Raw genomic sequence first — 16490 nt, forward strand, 5'->3', positions numbered from 1 at the left:
CAGGGAAGAGAGAGCTGGATTGGGAGACCTAAACAATCAGGTTATCTAAGTGGAAAAAAGACTGCTGCAACCAAGAGAGTGGGGGGTGGGACATCCAATCAATACCAACGCTACACTGTTGTTCTTGTGCCTCGGGTGCATAATGCTTCAGAGAGCAGCTCCAGCAAGTGTGAGTCTGGCCTGAGACGCAGCCAGAGGATGCTGACATGTGCTGGTTTGAACATTTACTCTGCCGTCCCATAGGACCAATACAAAGAACCGTGAAATATGTGCGCGAGTGTGAAAACAATTTAGCTATGAGTTTGTCAGTGCTGAGGGGTTTTCAGCGTGGCAACATTTAATGAAAGACAAATCCTGTGAACGTTTTAGTCCCGCAGCTGGAATGATGACAGGAATAAGACACGGCAAAGATCCACCACATCTAGATCCTCCACTCACAAGGTCACTCTGTCCTCAGAGAGCGGGCGACTGGCGAGTCTGTGTCAAAATAAAGCACCTTTCACTGACCTCAACACAGACCTGATAAGCCACCAGGCTGCTCAATATGCCCGTCACACACACTTCCACCACCTCTGATCCTATCACACTTAATTCAGGCACTTTGCAGGACGCCGCTGATGACAGCGCTCCCGTGCGAGATGCAGGCCACTGTCCGATCACGTCATAGATCTCCGTGTCGCCCACCTGCTCACAAATGGCCCCAGTCATGGTCACGGGGAACGGACGCACGCTGCCACGACCCAGGTTCTCACGTTTGCGTTGGTTACTGAAGAGCTTCAGCTCGCGCTTTTCCTCGTCGTCCAGACTGTTGCAGTAACGTACCTGAACAAACAAACAAAAAGACGGGGCATCAACAAGGGTTTGATTTGTTCCTACAATAATTAAAGCAACTTCACAGATTATTATTAACTTACTAGTACTAATAGCCTGTGGTTATAGTTTGAAAGAACAAATGACAAACTTCTGCTTTGTTGTCTGCATTTTTGGAGGCTTTTATTACTTTCATTATGGGTTTGGAAAACAAATGTGGATTTAATTTAATCACCACTGTGTCTTGTCTAGTGTCCCAGGAAGTCATATTGAGACTCTAAAGCAAGATGTACAACAGCAGGACTCTGGGACTCGAGCAGTAAATTGTTTTCAGCTGTGCTTTTTATCACAGTTGGAAATGCACCATCTCAGCCAGCGATTTGTCCAACTGCCTTTACAGAGGAGGACGAACGCGCTGGAAGTTATTATTATTACTTTTTCATTCTAGGAAACAACTACATTAAGATCTTATTTTGTTCTACTGCAGAGGTTAGTACTAAAAGAGGAAAAAAATTTCTATGGTATATTATAAATTAGAATGAATGAATGATGCATGAATGAAATGAAACACAGCCAGCCAGGTGGCAACACTAAGTTCTAATATGTTTAGCCCATTAAGGCTGAGGAAGGTACTGTAAGAGGCACACACACACCTTAAGATCTAATTCCTGCCCATTAAAAAGAACAAGCTTTGTTTTTACTGCGGCTGCATCCTCCCCCTCAGCCCCTCTCTCTACATCGCCCTGAAGGAAGGGCAGGTGACTGAATGGATGGATGGATGGATGGAGGCAGTAGTGGGGGAAGGAGCCAGTTTGGACTCTCACCTCATTGTCGTGGGGTGGAAGCTGGTGGAGCAGCTGTTTGATGCGATATTTTTCTCCTGGGCTGTTCACGTAGGGCACCTTGTCCTCGGGCAGCGAGCTGTAGTACTGATGAACCTGAGAAAGAGACGGACACAGAAATGAGACAAAGGATTACTACTGTTTTTAATGACTGTTTTGTCAAGGTAATGTAAGAATAAATGCTCCCGATCTGGGAGCATCAAATTTTGTATTATCACATATAAGCATTGTGTTTATCCTGACGTGACAATGAAACAGGAGAGAGTAGAACAAATAATTTCTTAACATTTTATATAATTGCCTTCCTCAGGACACGGACACAATCAGTCACACGCACGCTCAAGCTTCAAATCACTTTGATTTATGGCCACTGGTGGACACACACACACACACACACACACACACACACACACACACACACACACACACACACACACACACACACACACACACACACACACACACACACACACACACACACACACACACACACACACACACACACACACACACACACACACACACACACACACACACACACACACACACACACACAGTGATTAACACCAGAAATGACTACAGTACGTACGTGAGTGTGGCAGCAGGATTAATTCTAATCCAGTCATTCCAAACAGCCGGGGCATCTTTAACATTACAGCGGCAGACAATCAGTGTCGTGTCACTGTTATTTATTGCAGTTTTTTTTTCTATTAAACCGTAGCAGGGGGTTGGTGGGTAGTAGAGGTCAGGCAGTCATATACTGCATGGACAGAGACTGGAGACATTGGAACAAACCCTAGGAGGTGAGAGAGAATGTGGGTGTGGAACTAAATAGCATTATGAATATAGAAAGGACAGAAAGAAACAAGAACAAAACTGCAGCATGAGGACTTAAAGATGATCAATAGCTCCTGAGTGGGTCACGTCAATCTTAATGAGCAGTCTGTCTACTGAATGGATCTGTGTCATCAGCTTTGTCCTTGGCAACAACACTCCCTCTTCTCTTCTCTCGCTTGAACAAATGCACACAATTTTTTTTTATCTTGAATTGATGGGAGTGAAGACTAAACTAAAACTCACTTTTTAGACCGTAGTTTTCCTGGACTTCATTTGACACATTTAACCCAATTCTCTGCTGTACAGGGGATCTGTGTTGGGCAGCAGCACACTGTGTGTGTGTGGTAAAGAATAACTCAGAGACAGACAAACTGTGGCCAAACAGCATCAATGCACATACAAAGAAAACTACATATGGGTACACACACATCCACACACACAGATAATTATATATTTCTCCAATAACAGGGTTACAATCTGCAGGTGAAAGGGACAAAGCCCCGAGGAAAAGATCTAAAGACTGACACACACACACACACACACACACACACACACACACACACACACACACACACACACACACACACACAGGACACACTGGACACACGGTGCAGCAAAGAGTCAGGAAGAGCAGCGTGATAATAACTATAATCAAGAGCAGACAAATCTAAAGACAGGGCAGAATTCGGAAAAGCCTGCTTGAAAAAAAGTGTTTTTTTAAAAGCTAAAGCAAATGGTAGGACTTTAAAAGTGAGCCACAAGAGCGATGGCCTCACACAGCTGGTTTGTATTGTAGCCAATGGCCAGAAAGCCAGAGGAAAAGACACCACCAGGCACCAGGCCTGACATTCTCTCAACAAGCCACTTTACAGTGGTTAGTGGACATAGATATTACATTGTTGGGAAAGCGCTGGTAGTCGCAGCCAAACATGGTGGGAACGATGGTGTTTTCACAGCGGGTTTAATAGCTGTGTTTTCATTCTCTGTCCGTCTCTTCTCACGTCTTTGCTGAAACGTGCGATGCCCGTGATTTAGCGTTGTCATCTGGCACAGTTGTGGGAACAAATGTTTTGTGTCTGAAGGTTTTAAAAAAGGCATGAGATGAGTTAATTAAATATATATGAGCTAGTGTGAAGGTTCTAAGATGTGCACGCTACTTTAACAAGTCCAAAAGTGCCACGTTAGCATCTCTGAGAAGCAGTAACAGTCGTGGATGGAGCGTGGATGTTAAGTTACTGTCTTTGCTTAGCAAGAAGTGATTTGCTTGTGCTCCACAGAAAATTAAAAGGGACAAACACAGCAAGCCGAGTCTCATGTTTACCCTCTGGGAACCATGAACGTCTGCACCGACTTGAATTCGTCACATAGCTGATGATTGACCTGTATGTTTTGGTGTGTAAAACACCAGATGTAGCTCACAGTCTCTTTAAATAGCTTCGTCCTTTACCTCTCGCCCACAGCTGCTGGCTGCAATCAGGCCAGGGCGGGTGTTGACTGTATTCAGTGTCCTTGAATTCAAAACTAGCTGCAGTTTATTTATGAATTTCTATTGAGACGTCAAAATGCACTGATCCTGATGCACTGCACTGCAACAGCGTGCAACTCAACGGCAGACAAGAGGAAACAGCAAGTACAGGCCGCTGACATTCTTGGTCTTGAGAAGAGACGAGAGCGAGGGGACATGGAGGAAGAGAGAATTTTGGCACAAATTCCTTCAAACTGCAAACAACAACATCTGCAACACACCGAGCGATGGCTTTGTGTTCTTTCCTAAAGATTCACGTTGTGTTATTGAGTCTTCTTCAGCAACTGTTGCCAGAAATACAAACCCACCGTGACGAAGGTCTCATCATTCTCAGCATGTACAGAATCTGATGCGTCAGTCCTAATCTCTTGTTACAGAGTTTGTGACTTTACACCTCTGCTGGCTGAATGGCAGCCTCATACACGACCGTGGCTCCCAGAGGTGAAACCCACACCCACGGTTCAGATCCGGGAGATTAGCTCTCTCTTTTCTCACCCTGCCTTTACCGCTCACAGGAGGGGGGCAGGCCGCTGAAAGGCCCGTATCAGCGGTAGATCTGCACCTCAATGAGAGGTCACACGTTTCCACGGCTTAAAAGGTTGACTATTAGAAAATGCCACACCTATGAATAGATCTCATGTAGGTTATTATGAATGGATAAAAACAACCAGGCCTGACTGAGTCCTTTCATGTTTATTGTCAAAGGGGAGGAACAGTAAAACATCTCTCTTCTATTGCTGTTCTGCCTGGTTTCCATTATGGCCTGACTGTGTCCAAGGTCAAATGACCGGTGGACGCTAATTTACACTAGGAATGGATGTTTCAATAGAAAGGGGGAAAAAATAAAGCTGCACTGAGAGATGAAAACCACGTACAGGCCATTACTTCACACTTCAAAAAAAAAAAAAAAAAAAAAAAAAAACCTCCTATAAACACTTCTATTGAACTGTAAAACTGGTGGCCTTCTAATATGAACACCTACGCTTTAATAGCATTTTATAAAAGCTGATTACTTCTCCAACAAGCGTGTGGGAGAAAAAAAACTATAGCCATGTTTGCAAAAAAATGATTTGTGGATGTGTAGAAGACACAGTCAGCATAACTGGTGAGCTATGAGGTTGAGATGCTGAGGGAAGGAAATAACTGTAAAATATATGTTTAAACTGAACTGAATTCAAATATCCCTTTCCCCCAATTGGGGATATGCTAGTGTGTATCCAGCATCCAAATGCATCGAGCCTCATTGTGAAGCGGTGCAGGGTGCTGTAGAAGAGGACGTGACAATACCTGTTCAGGCTTGAGTCCTGGCGGTACCCAGGCGTACTCCTCCAGTGCACAGCCAGAGTCGTCATCGGAGGTAGAGTTCCTCTGGAAGTCGTACATCAGCTTGGTGACCGTCTTCTCCATCTCGACGGGCATGGCTGTTACTGCATGCTCCTCACGACGACACTTACAGTGCACACAGATCTTCCTGCCGCAGGCACAGGGAGACAAAACACGTCAGTCAGGCCAGTGCCGCATGCTAAATACTCATTTATGTTCCACAGAAAAAACACAGAGACAACTTGTTAATAAAAAGGAAAACTTGTTCAGAGTCTCTGTCCATGTGTGAACTTCACACAGTTCAAAAGGTCAAGGCTACCAGCAGCAGCTCCCATAGTGAACCTTTGGATCAAAACAGTTCTGTTGTGTATCAAGTATAAAGATATAATAACAATGAGCAGAACACACAAAGATGGTGAGACAGGCTCAGGCTCAGGAGAAGCGGCCCCACCCAGCTATTAAATGGCTTCCTGAATACTTAAAGGTGTCCAGAGAGCAATTAAAGGAGTCATTATATTCCATACACCATTCAACTACAACTATTCTAAAACATTACTCCCAAGGGAGAATCTTTAAGATACGTCGCAAAAGAGGATGTTGTCTTATTATTAAGAAGAATAGAATAAAATAAAAAATGTAAATATCTGGATATATACAGAGTCCTGTGTCCTTGACAGATTTAAGCCCACACATGGTGAAGGAACTCTGCCAGAAGGCTGCATCCCACTAACCCTCGCTGCCCCTCAGGCAGCCAAACGCAGGAGACAATCCCATTACCTTCCCAGACGGATGCCAGGCTGGCTGACAGACAGCCCCACACGGGGGCTTAAGGACACTCAGGACAGCATTTGAGGGACTGACAGCTTGGTTGGCTAAAGACCTGTTAGTGTAGCGCTCAGAGGGCAGACAGCAGCCAGTGGAACACAGAGTGTGGGTCAAGCCTTTTCAGGTATTTGGCTCAGCCTCTTTTATTGTGACCAGCAAGCGCGTCACAGCTGGCTCCAGGCGTTACCATCAGCTCTAGCTGTGAACACAAACCTGAACAGGAATTGGAATGCAAGGCTCTCTGCTGTCATTGTAGAAGGGCAAGCCACCGACAAGACACATCTCATACATAAATATTAACAAGCGGGCAGATGCCTTCTATGAATACTGAAGCGATGGATCCAGGGGCGACACCGCTCGCCTCATTACAACGCGGCAACCTCACCATAATCACTCATTGGAATCCGATTAGCTGGATGACACACAAATCCTGAAGGAAACACACTTAAAGGGATGATGGTGATTGAAAGTTGAAGAGAAATGGCCAAAAGGGTGTTTAGAGGCTATTTCTGCCTCGGGTTCAGGAGGGACCCCTGGAGATAAGAGTGTATAAACAAAGCAGTGAGGAGTTGGAGGAAAGCATTTCACACTGGAGGACACATCACAGCGACCCGGCCCCACAGCCTAACCTAAGCTAACAGTATCTGTAGCCTTAAACCACACAGAGAAGCTTGTGACCTTTCTGACCCACTCCTGAGGTCCAGATGTGCGACGATGACCTTCCTCCAGTGACTCGGCCCTGGCGGGGGGAGCTACAGAAGGGCCTGTTGCTCATTCCTCACCTTTTATCCCCGTGATTTACAGCACACTTAATGCACATGCTTGGGGTTTTCCCTCCGCTGGAACTTAATCCCAGAGCTTCCCCTTGTAATCTACATGATTTCAATTAGGGGAGACTTGGGGACTCTTGTAATACAAGTCAAGTACATCACCAACGGCTCATAAATGACTGTGAGCTAGGAAGAACAAAGTTAAAGGACTTGTTCTTCAGTTAGACCTGGCTGGCCTTTCATCCCCTGGGAGACGTCAAAGCTCTCAGACCATTGGTCCATTTCAGGGAAAGGTTTGTTCAGGACTTGGGGGGCATGTTTTTGAAGAATCACTGTGACCATGATGTCAGTTGACAATGATTCACCATTTCAAGTTAATTATTATCGCAACGGCTGCTACTAGAACCCTGTAACCCGGGTAACCATTGGTTTTAATACAAACCTAAGAAGGTACTGTTCCTTCCTATAACGTGGTAATACAACGACAGAGCAAAGTAGCTGTTAACCCAGTGAAATCTTTGCATCACCCGGGATCCTAACTCTAATTCGAAAAGGCTGGGACTGTACCGGCTGGCTTTTATTGTGAATGAGACCTGGCTTTGCAGCCCAGAACCCCCCACTGAGGTCGTGCCCAGCTGCACCACAGGAAAACACTGGGGAGGACTGAACTTTCTGAATCTTGAATGAAGCAGAATGTTGTCTAGCAAAATACACGGAGGAAAGGAGGACCTAAATGATGAGCCACTTTGTCTCTGTGTGTGTGAAGGCACCATAATTCTAGGCTTAGGGGTCAGGAGCCGGGTTAGTTAGGAGAAGCTCATCTGGCTGGGCTGTAAGCAGCAGTTTGAACAGCGTATCCCTGCAGGCTTTGAGGCATTCCACCATCATTCTTGGGCAGCTCCCAAAACCGCTGCAGCTTTTCCACAGCATCGCTCTAGATGCTCAGATTAAAATCCCATTTTTAAAGGCAGCTCGGCACAAAGGCCGAGGCTGGATGACAAGAGACGAGAGCGCAGAGAAGGGAACAGCTGGGTGCACGTTACAGCCAGGCTCCTCTCCGTTCCGGCCGCTGCTTTTGTTTGGCAAATGGCGGGGGATGAGGCACAGACTCTTCTCTTTAACAGCCTTTTGTTGAATGAATAGAACATTTATCCCAAGTGATTTGAAGCTGTTGTTCGAAATTAAAAATTTTAGTAAACGACCCTGCCTTCTTAAGTAAATTATACGCGAGAATGAAAAGAACCTACACTGGGCTCAACGCGCACGTCAGACTCATTAGGGCTTAATCTCAGGAAAACATGGTGAGGTGTTGCCGACAAGAGTCAGAGCCGACAAAGACGTTTTCCATTAGCAGCCAATTAGTAAGAACCAGATGCTGAGCGTTCCCCAGGACAGAGATTAGGCCTGTATTCACTGTCATAACAAATTATAGAGGGCAAAAGTCTTGCCCTCGCTCTTTTCCACTTGCCTTGATCATATGTTGGACCCATTACTGTTATGTACAATAACACAGAGGTCACACAGATTCGCTTATTAACCAAAATATAGAAACGTCTCTGCTCCTAGTCAGCTAACATAAAACACGCAGGGTTTCAAAGGGACACTCGACCTGTCGTTTGACTTATTCATCTTTAGTTGATTCGCTCCATATAATGAAACCACTATGGTTGCGACAGGAGGAGTCAAGGGACAGACATTGGCCCAGACTCCATAACATGCTCGCACACCAAAACCCTGAATAATCGTCACCTCCTTTAAATCAACATGACGTTCACACTTATTACACAATATAGAATAAAAGTCAATCTGTGAAAACATTTGTTTAACGTCTGATGCGGCCCTGGATGGAGCTTCACCAAATTAAAAAAAAAACAACTTGATATGATTAGAGGATGTAGTGATAGTCAGCAAAGGTTGTAAGACCTAGTTGTGGAGATTAAAATTTAGTATGTTTGTCTGCTTTAAATCATTCTTTTTCATTATCCGGCTCTTTTTAGAAGGGTTTCAAAGGAAAAAAAAAACAGAAACAGTGGGTTTAATAGTGCAACTAAGCACCCACGAGGACCATACGTCTGCCATACGCCATTAAATCGCGCAGGATTTGTAGGAATTGGTGATAATTGAGCGTAAAGAACAGAGGAAGACTTTTACGCATCTATCTTGAGACTGGATCACATTACTTATTCACCCGGTGTTGATGTCTTCCAAAGCCTGACACGCCTTTGAAGCAGGGATGTGTTTCCCAGACAGACACAAGAACTTGCGCCAGATCACGTTAGCCAATATAATTAGAATATATTATAGGCGAGCTTGTGCACAAATTCGTCAGGCCATTTTGATGTTTTTTTTTTAACCTTTCTTCCAAAAGCATTAACCGGCGTCATTTTGAGGACCGTACAAACACCGCCCGCTTTGGCGTCAGACGCTCCTGTCAGTGAAGTTGATGTTTGGGCTTCTTCCAGACGCAAGGAGCGCAGCGATTCAGCCGCTAAAGCCACATTATCCAGCTTTACCTCGGTCAGCCCATTCATGTGCTAATCCACTGACCTTTTACACAGCTAAAAAAGCAGCCATCATTACGGGTCAATTAGCGCGCGTTGCATCTTGTGATGTTTTTTTTAAATAACTGTCATAGTGAGGAGATTACTTCCTGCTCGTTTCTAAGGCAGTTTGCAGCAAACCGAGGGGATTCTAACCGCACATAAAATGGGATAATAAATGATGACAACATAACAACGGTTGAATACAGACACGCGCTTTTTGAGTATTATTATGAGCCATAGCGTTATATTGTATGTCCACTGATTTTCTTTTTTTTAGCCATTCGCCATTTACGGCTGCACAGTAGCCGGGCCACCGCGCTGCAGGGGGTGGGGGGGCAAACCAGCGACAACGCGTTCATAAACAAATGACACCCAGTGTTGAAAACGCAAGCAGCCCATTTAAGTCTAGCAGAAAAACACCAAAAACGGCTCCTCAATGAAAAAAAAGTACCAGATGTCTTGGATGTCTGTTTAACTTTACGCACAAAAGAGAAAGTAAACTAATAAAGTGAATAAAGTCAGAAGCTAATGCGTTTGGAAGCAGACACGTTAGTGATATACAGACTTAAAGCAGCAAATATGGACGAACGGCTCTAAAAAAGAGCCCAAACACGCTCAGTAATGTAACACGTACCTTGTTATAAAGTGCGGCCGAGGAGAGGCATAGCGCTGACCTCGGTGCGGGTTGTGCTGGTGCGTCTTTTAAAGTACGTCTTCCTCATCGCAGAATGTCTCACACAAATCCAACGCCGCCGCTTCGACACGGAACCAGCTCCCCCTCACCCGCCGTGTGTCGGCACTTCTCCGCTACATTTATCCCCTCGGCTGAAAAAAAAGCCTTTTGTCAGCCCCCTGCTCTCCGCAAACACACTCGGGGCGTCTGCGAGCGTGGGGGAGACGAAAAGCCAACAAGTGCGTAAAAGCAGATCTCCCCCGGCAGCAAGTCGCAGTTCCGAACAAGAGCGCGGACTCCGCCGGTATAAATTCAATCCCAGCCAATAAAACTCAAATCACAATTGACGGCAACGCTGCTGCCGCGTCTGAGCGGAGACCCGTGCGACGCGTGAAAGCTCGGAGAAGTGGAGCTGCTCCGCTCGCTGCTGATCAGCCCACGGAACAGCAGAGCTTTAATCCTAAAAGGCAGCCAAGACAGCGCGCATTACGTGGGCGTTTCCTCTCTACCCTTTCAAAATAAGTGCGTAACTGCGAAGATTATGTTGCTTCATAATTTAACCTAATAACCCACAAACACATTACACTATGTAATGCATACACGTGCATGATATATAACATATATAAACAGTGTTTTCTCTTCCTCCTAATGAGTCTGTATTGAAATAGCTCGAGACTAACTCAACTTGTACAAGCTTGAACAAGACAGACAGTCTTCATTGTGTAGCTGTTTTTTCTTCTGGGTTTGTCCCCTAGAAGATTAAATGGATCAGGAAGTATATCTGGATGTTCACTGATCACAGCAGTCGATCGTTAAAGGTTAAAGTGCTTTCCATACAAAGATGCTTCAGGTTTCTTTAGGACTTTAAAATTTCCTTTTAAGGCTTTTGTTTCCAGGCAGAATTTGCAACTTCCTGTATTATTCTGAACCCTTGTTCTAGTTGGCTTGATGCGCGCACGCACACACGCACGCACACACGCACGCACGCTTTCCCCCCACTGCTTGCTAATTTCCCGGTGTGATGTCAGCAAGTCAGCTCCCAACATTGGTGTAATTAGCAGCGTGAATAACTGGTGTTCTGGCAGAATTTGCATGTGAATTAAACCACTTCCCTGTATCGACTGGCCAGGGGCAAGAGGACAGAGAGAAGCTGCAGGGCGCTGACCCGTGAGGAAATGGGGAGGTGAGCCCCCGTGAACAAAACCGCTGCTTAACATAAGAAGCGGACAGTAGCTGGTGATCGGATAAAAGGCTCCCTATGAAAACCCACTGAATGAAAAATACATGGAGAGCTACATAGGTCATGTAATTACATCAATAGTAAACTTAAGTCATTGTGGGGCATTTTATCACTTATGGTTCGGCTCCAACCTCGCAATAAAACATGTACGGTTGACAACGAGGAAGAAAGGACCTGACAGAAGGCTCAGCATGAGCTCCACGATAAACAAGCCACACGCCTCAGTTCTTAGTGACGTCACACAGAAAACAGCAGAATTACTTCACCCCCTGCCACCATCAGCCACTTTGGTTCGCCCTCTCCCACTTGCTCTCTCTTCTCTTACTCCTACAGTGTGGTAGGAGTGTGTAACACCATCCCACTGCTGCCTCCTCGCCGGCTTATTTGTGTAATGCACAGTGTGTCATGAATAAGAAGAAACAGACAAAAAAACATCCAAAAGTTTTCTGGCAGTCAAAGCTCAACAGATTTGCAGAAGATTTCAAAATGCATCTTGGAAGACAGATAGCATGGATGTGGCTTAGAGAGTAATTAAATCAAGATTTGTGTATATTTCTTCCAAAGTGCCTCGCTGTAGGTTGGGAAGAGACAAGTGGAGCTGCATGGGGGCGATTTTTAGCAGATGCTGCTGAAAACAGCCAGCAGCTTTTGGGGGGACAGTGCTGCGCTGTTTACTCCTGTCAGGAACTGTACCTCTGCTTTTCCCAGAGCCTTGATTGTCCGCTCGTCTGTGGCAGAGACTGTGTGTTATATGAACACAGCCACACTTAGGGCCTATCCGCCACATTTTACAAGGAATCCAATGTCCCGTGGACACAGCAGCCACAGAATGGGCCAACTGGTTAGGAGTTGGCCACGTTCCCACAAAGTCATTCCCGTTTCCGCTATAAACTGACCGTTGACTTGCAGTGAGCTGTTTCAAATGGCATTAAAAGTCTGAATAAAAGCTGGGAGGCCATCTTGGGGGACATACCACAGATAGCAGAGCCTGGATGAACTCCAGAGAGCCTCTGCTCGGTAATTTTAGACCGCGAGCCAAACAGGTTCACTCCCTTCCAAAGCACGCGCGAGCATATCGGGACTCTTGTCTCTATCAAAGCGCAGGATGAGCAACGCTGTAAATACAAGTTCCGTTTGGGGTCAGGCGTCTATCTGGAGTACTGCAAGAACATTGTACCGCCTCGAAGAATCTGAAACTACAGTGACATTATTCACGTCCTACCAGGGGAAGGAACTGATTTATATGCTGTCAGATATGGCAAGACAAACAATCCTGATAAATCAATGCCTTTATCTAGATTTGAAATGTAGCCAGCGACCCAACAAGAGCCCCCACCCCCCATCTTTATTCCTTTTTAAGAACACCAGTCTGCTCTCCTTTCATGTGACAAATGCTGATGGCTATCACTCTAGAGTCAACACACGAGGCAGCTGGGACTCACCCCAACAGCTGATAGCCAAGACAAGTCGGGAGGGAGGTAGAGGGCTAACTTCCTCTCCCACATAGCAATCCCCAAGATGTCTTCCCTGTTTTTACTATTTATACAGCTTTAAATCGAGGCCAGCAACCGGCTACGTGAATGTGGTGCAGGATGTTAAATCGACAGCTCAAGACCAAAACCAATTTTCAATTTTTTAACACATATTTGACTGGAGAAGATTCACCATCATTAGGAATTTCTACAGCTGGATGTACGTCGGGAGTTAATGGAGGTTAGACAATAGATGGAGGGTTCTGATAGATCAGTATCAGTTCCACCTGTTCCCAGGACCAATCCAAACACCACACAGACATAAGCTACACAATCAGGCCACAGTCTTACTCATTGCAGTTACAACATAGCACTTTGCATTCTTTCCTTGCAGTTGTCTACGTTCAGCTCCCACGCTCATGTCTTACCAGGTGTCGGCGCTGAAGAGAAGACAACTTTCATGCAACTGCTTTTACTCATTCATTCACTGCCATTCGTGGAATGTGTTGACCACGGCCAAGCAGCTATAAACATTTTAGCCCAAAACGAAGGAGAAGGACTTAGTAATCTGTGCAATGAATTTAATGAACACCACATTGGAGCTGATGTGGAAGTTGTTGCCAGCCACAACCCACCTTTATTGTTATCGTTCCTTAAGGCTGTTGGACGTGTTCCCTATGCTACGTTAAGGGTGTAAAGATTCATGTGAACACCTGTGGAGAAGGAAACGGCTGCAGAATCAAACTACTTTGCTCTCGATGCAAAAGTCCTGAGACACAACACAGGGACTTACTACTAGATCATCTGCCCGAGAGCACATCCACAACGAGCTCCCGGCTGATAAGTGGCCATTATTCACCCCGCGCCGAACGCTAACGGGATTAATTCCGCACGGGCTGTGATAGATTTTGTCCAAAGAGGGGTGAAACGGAGAGGAAACGAGGAGAGTAGCCAGTCTAATTAGCGGCAGAGTTCGTTAGCACACAAACTGTGCTCGTGCTGCAGTAGTTCTGCGGACACAAATGCCTGGGTAAGCCATTAAGCCACCGAGGGGAAAGGAGAGGGAGACGGCGTGGAATCCTTCCCAAGGAAACAATGATGGACGCGCGGGTACGGTTTCATGCGCAGGGCCGTGGTACCGACGTGACCTTGTGGACCTGCTCCTGAAGGGGAGTGGAGCTATACTCCGCCCCTCCTGCCCCACTTGGACGAGGGCTCCTCAGCGCAGAGGGAATAAAACGCACTCCACTCCAGCCCTCCACCTCTGTCCACCCCTCGGACCATCCGTCTCCACCGCAGACAGCTCTCTCCGGGGCAGTGCAGCTCAATTTCCAAGTGCGCCGCGTCCAACAGTGGTGGTGGAGCTTTCGCTTTTTGCAGGAGCGCAGTACATGTGGATTATGATTATGAAGTGGGTCATGATCTGAAACAAAAAAGTTGTAGGAAGTATAGAAATACCGTCGTGGACGCAGTGGGACACGAGGAACGGCAACCGGGAGACAATGAAAAATGAGTTTTGACATTATTATTATTCCTGCGCTTAGAAATACAGACACATGTGGGAGAGATGTGCTGGACGTAAAACCATCTGTGCTGGAATCGGATCTCCTTCGGAAGGCGCCGAAGAAAGCGAACGCACACCTCTCACTTCTCCCGCAGCGACACATGGAGCCACGCGGCGCTCTGATGCAGCGCCATGAATGAACTGCCATCCTCCTACACCGACGGCCCACGTTCCGCCTGCAGCCATTTTTCTTGCTTAGCTCACTCCTTCCTCCACTGATGCTGCTCTTCCACAGCGTGTCAGTTGACGGCTGTGGGTGTTGATACTCATTTGCAGACTCCTCTCTTTTTCTTTGTGTAGTTTTTTTTTTTTATTTCATTCACTACATCACTTCATCATCTCAACCGCTTGACTTTCATTTCCAGCATTTTCTATGTAACAAATCACCTTTCAGCTCCCACCCGTGGTCACAGTCACACGCTGACTGACCAGATGTCCCGACATCGATTATAAATATTAGCATATACTCATTAGCTGGACCGCAGTTGTGGTGTGGCGGCCTTAACATATGAACATATGAGTATTTATTTTCTGAAGCATTTTAGTGTGAAACCTTCAATTTGAAGTAACTATGGGGCTAAAACTAAATAGGTTCTGTGAGGCGGCAGCAGAGGAACATGCGCTACAAGGTGGAGATTATGGAAAAAAGCCACAGCAATGCAAACATTGGCTGGGTTTGATTTAAATATTCTATGCCTGGGTGCAGATGTACACTCCACTTTCTCCAGACATTGCCTATAATGGTTTAAGCTCAAACTTTAACCTAAATAAACCCCAACACCCAGCTATGCTAAATTTAAATATTTAGCTTCAGAGGGACTTGTGGGCAGAGCAGCAACAGACGGGATTCGGCCGTCATTCGGAGCTCGGCACATACAACCGGACGGGAAAAAAAGACTCTCTCACCGAGCGAGCTGGACGCGCGAGTTTCCCCAACGCTGTTGTTTACCAGCAAGGTTTTGGGGGAAGTATGATTTATGACAAAGACAATAGTTAAACATGAATCATAGCAGTCGAGCAGGAATATACGCCGAGATTCCGTTTGTGATGTATTTCCAGACTGGCTACAAGATGCAACATGTTGGCGGTGGGAGGAGCTTTGTAGCAGATAATTGGCACCTGAAACTTGAAGGGACAGTTTGTTTTATCTCGATGCAGACACTCAGTCACAAAGTCTGTAACGAACAAAGGAGGAGCAGGAAAACTGGAGTGGAGCCATCTGTTTAGACTGAGCAGCACAGAATGACGATCATGTCCATATTCATAAGGCCATCGGAGCATCCTTCTCCACCAGCCTGAGGAAGTTACCGCCCTGGACGTGACAGACTCTGTCTGTGTGTTTCATCATGGACCCATGGAGACAGTAAACCCAGTAAATGTCTGCAGACAGGGAGGACAGACGAGGCTGTGGAGGAGGCACATGAGGAGGCATGAATCACATGAGCCCGCCACACACACACACACACACACACACACACACACACACACACACACACACACACACACACACACACACACACACACACACACACACACACACACACACACACACACACACACACACACACACACACACACACACACACACACACACACACCATTAAGTAACTTTTAACAAACCAAGGTCAAACCTTCCATGTCAGCGGATTTCCGAACACAGACAGAGCTACAATCCATCACGTCAGGCCTTTTAAAATGTAACATGGGCTTGTTTTGAACTAGGCCAATGTCCTCCCGAGCTCGTCTAATTGCAGTTTGGATCCACTTGTAGCCTTTTCTTCCACCCCTTCATTTCCCCACTGACAGCTGCTCCCTCTCTACCAAAAACACGGCCCATTAGGAAGCAGCTAAAGACGGCGGCGCCCTGAAAGAAGCCAAGTGACCCAGCTCACTGCTGTTTACACCAGAACGGCCTGCTGCTCGGGCCGCTGTTTATTTGAACTGCGAGCCTCCATGCGAGGTGTGTGAAAGGAAAGTCAGAATGGGTGTGCACGTGTGCAGAAAAGACAGAGTTTATGCTGTGGGGGTGAGGGGGGAGGGGGACCGGACCGTACAAAACCCAGTGT

At 46.2% G+C, this 16490-nt stretch overlaps 1 protein-coding gene across 2 annotated transcripts in view; it reads right to left on the minus strand.

The window, feature by feature from the left end:
• The window catches only part of prickle2b (prickle homolog 2b), a 60997-nt gene that overhangs the window by 4851 nt on the left and 39656 nt on the right, over window positions 1-16490 (minus strand). Inside the window, exons 1-4 of one of the 2 annotated variants that reach the window (XM_029150692.2) lie at window positions 10110-10602; window positions 5302-5485; window positions 1635-1748; window positions 685-822 (exon numbers count right to left, since the gene is read on the minus strand). In XM_029150692.2, the coding sequence (XP_029006525.1) occupies window positions 685-822; window positions 1635-1748; window positions 5302-5433 (384 nt within the window). In that variant the 5' untranslated portion in view covers window positions 5434-5485; window positions 10110-10602. Of the gene's footprint in view, window positions 1-684; window positions 823-1634; window positions 1749-5301; window positions 5486-10109; window positions 10603-16490 lie in introns of those variants that run through there. The other variant, XM_029150691.3, reaches the window with a different exon arrangement.

The sequence above is a fragment of the Betta splendens genome, chromosome 5 (assembly GCF_900634795.4).
Source record: "Betta splendens chromosome 5, fBetSpl5.4, whole genome shotgun sequence".
NCBI lineage: Eukaryota > Metazoa > Chordata > Actinopteri > Anabantiformes > Osphronemidae > Betta > Betta splendens.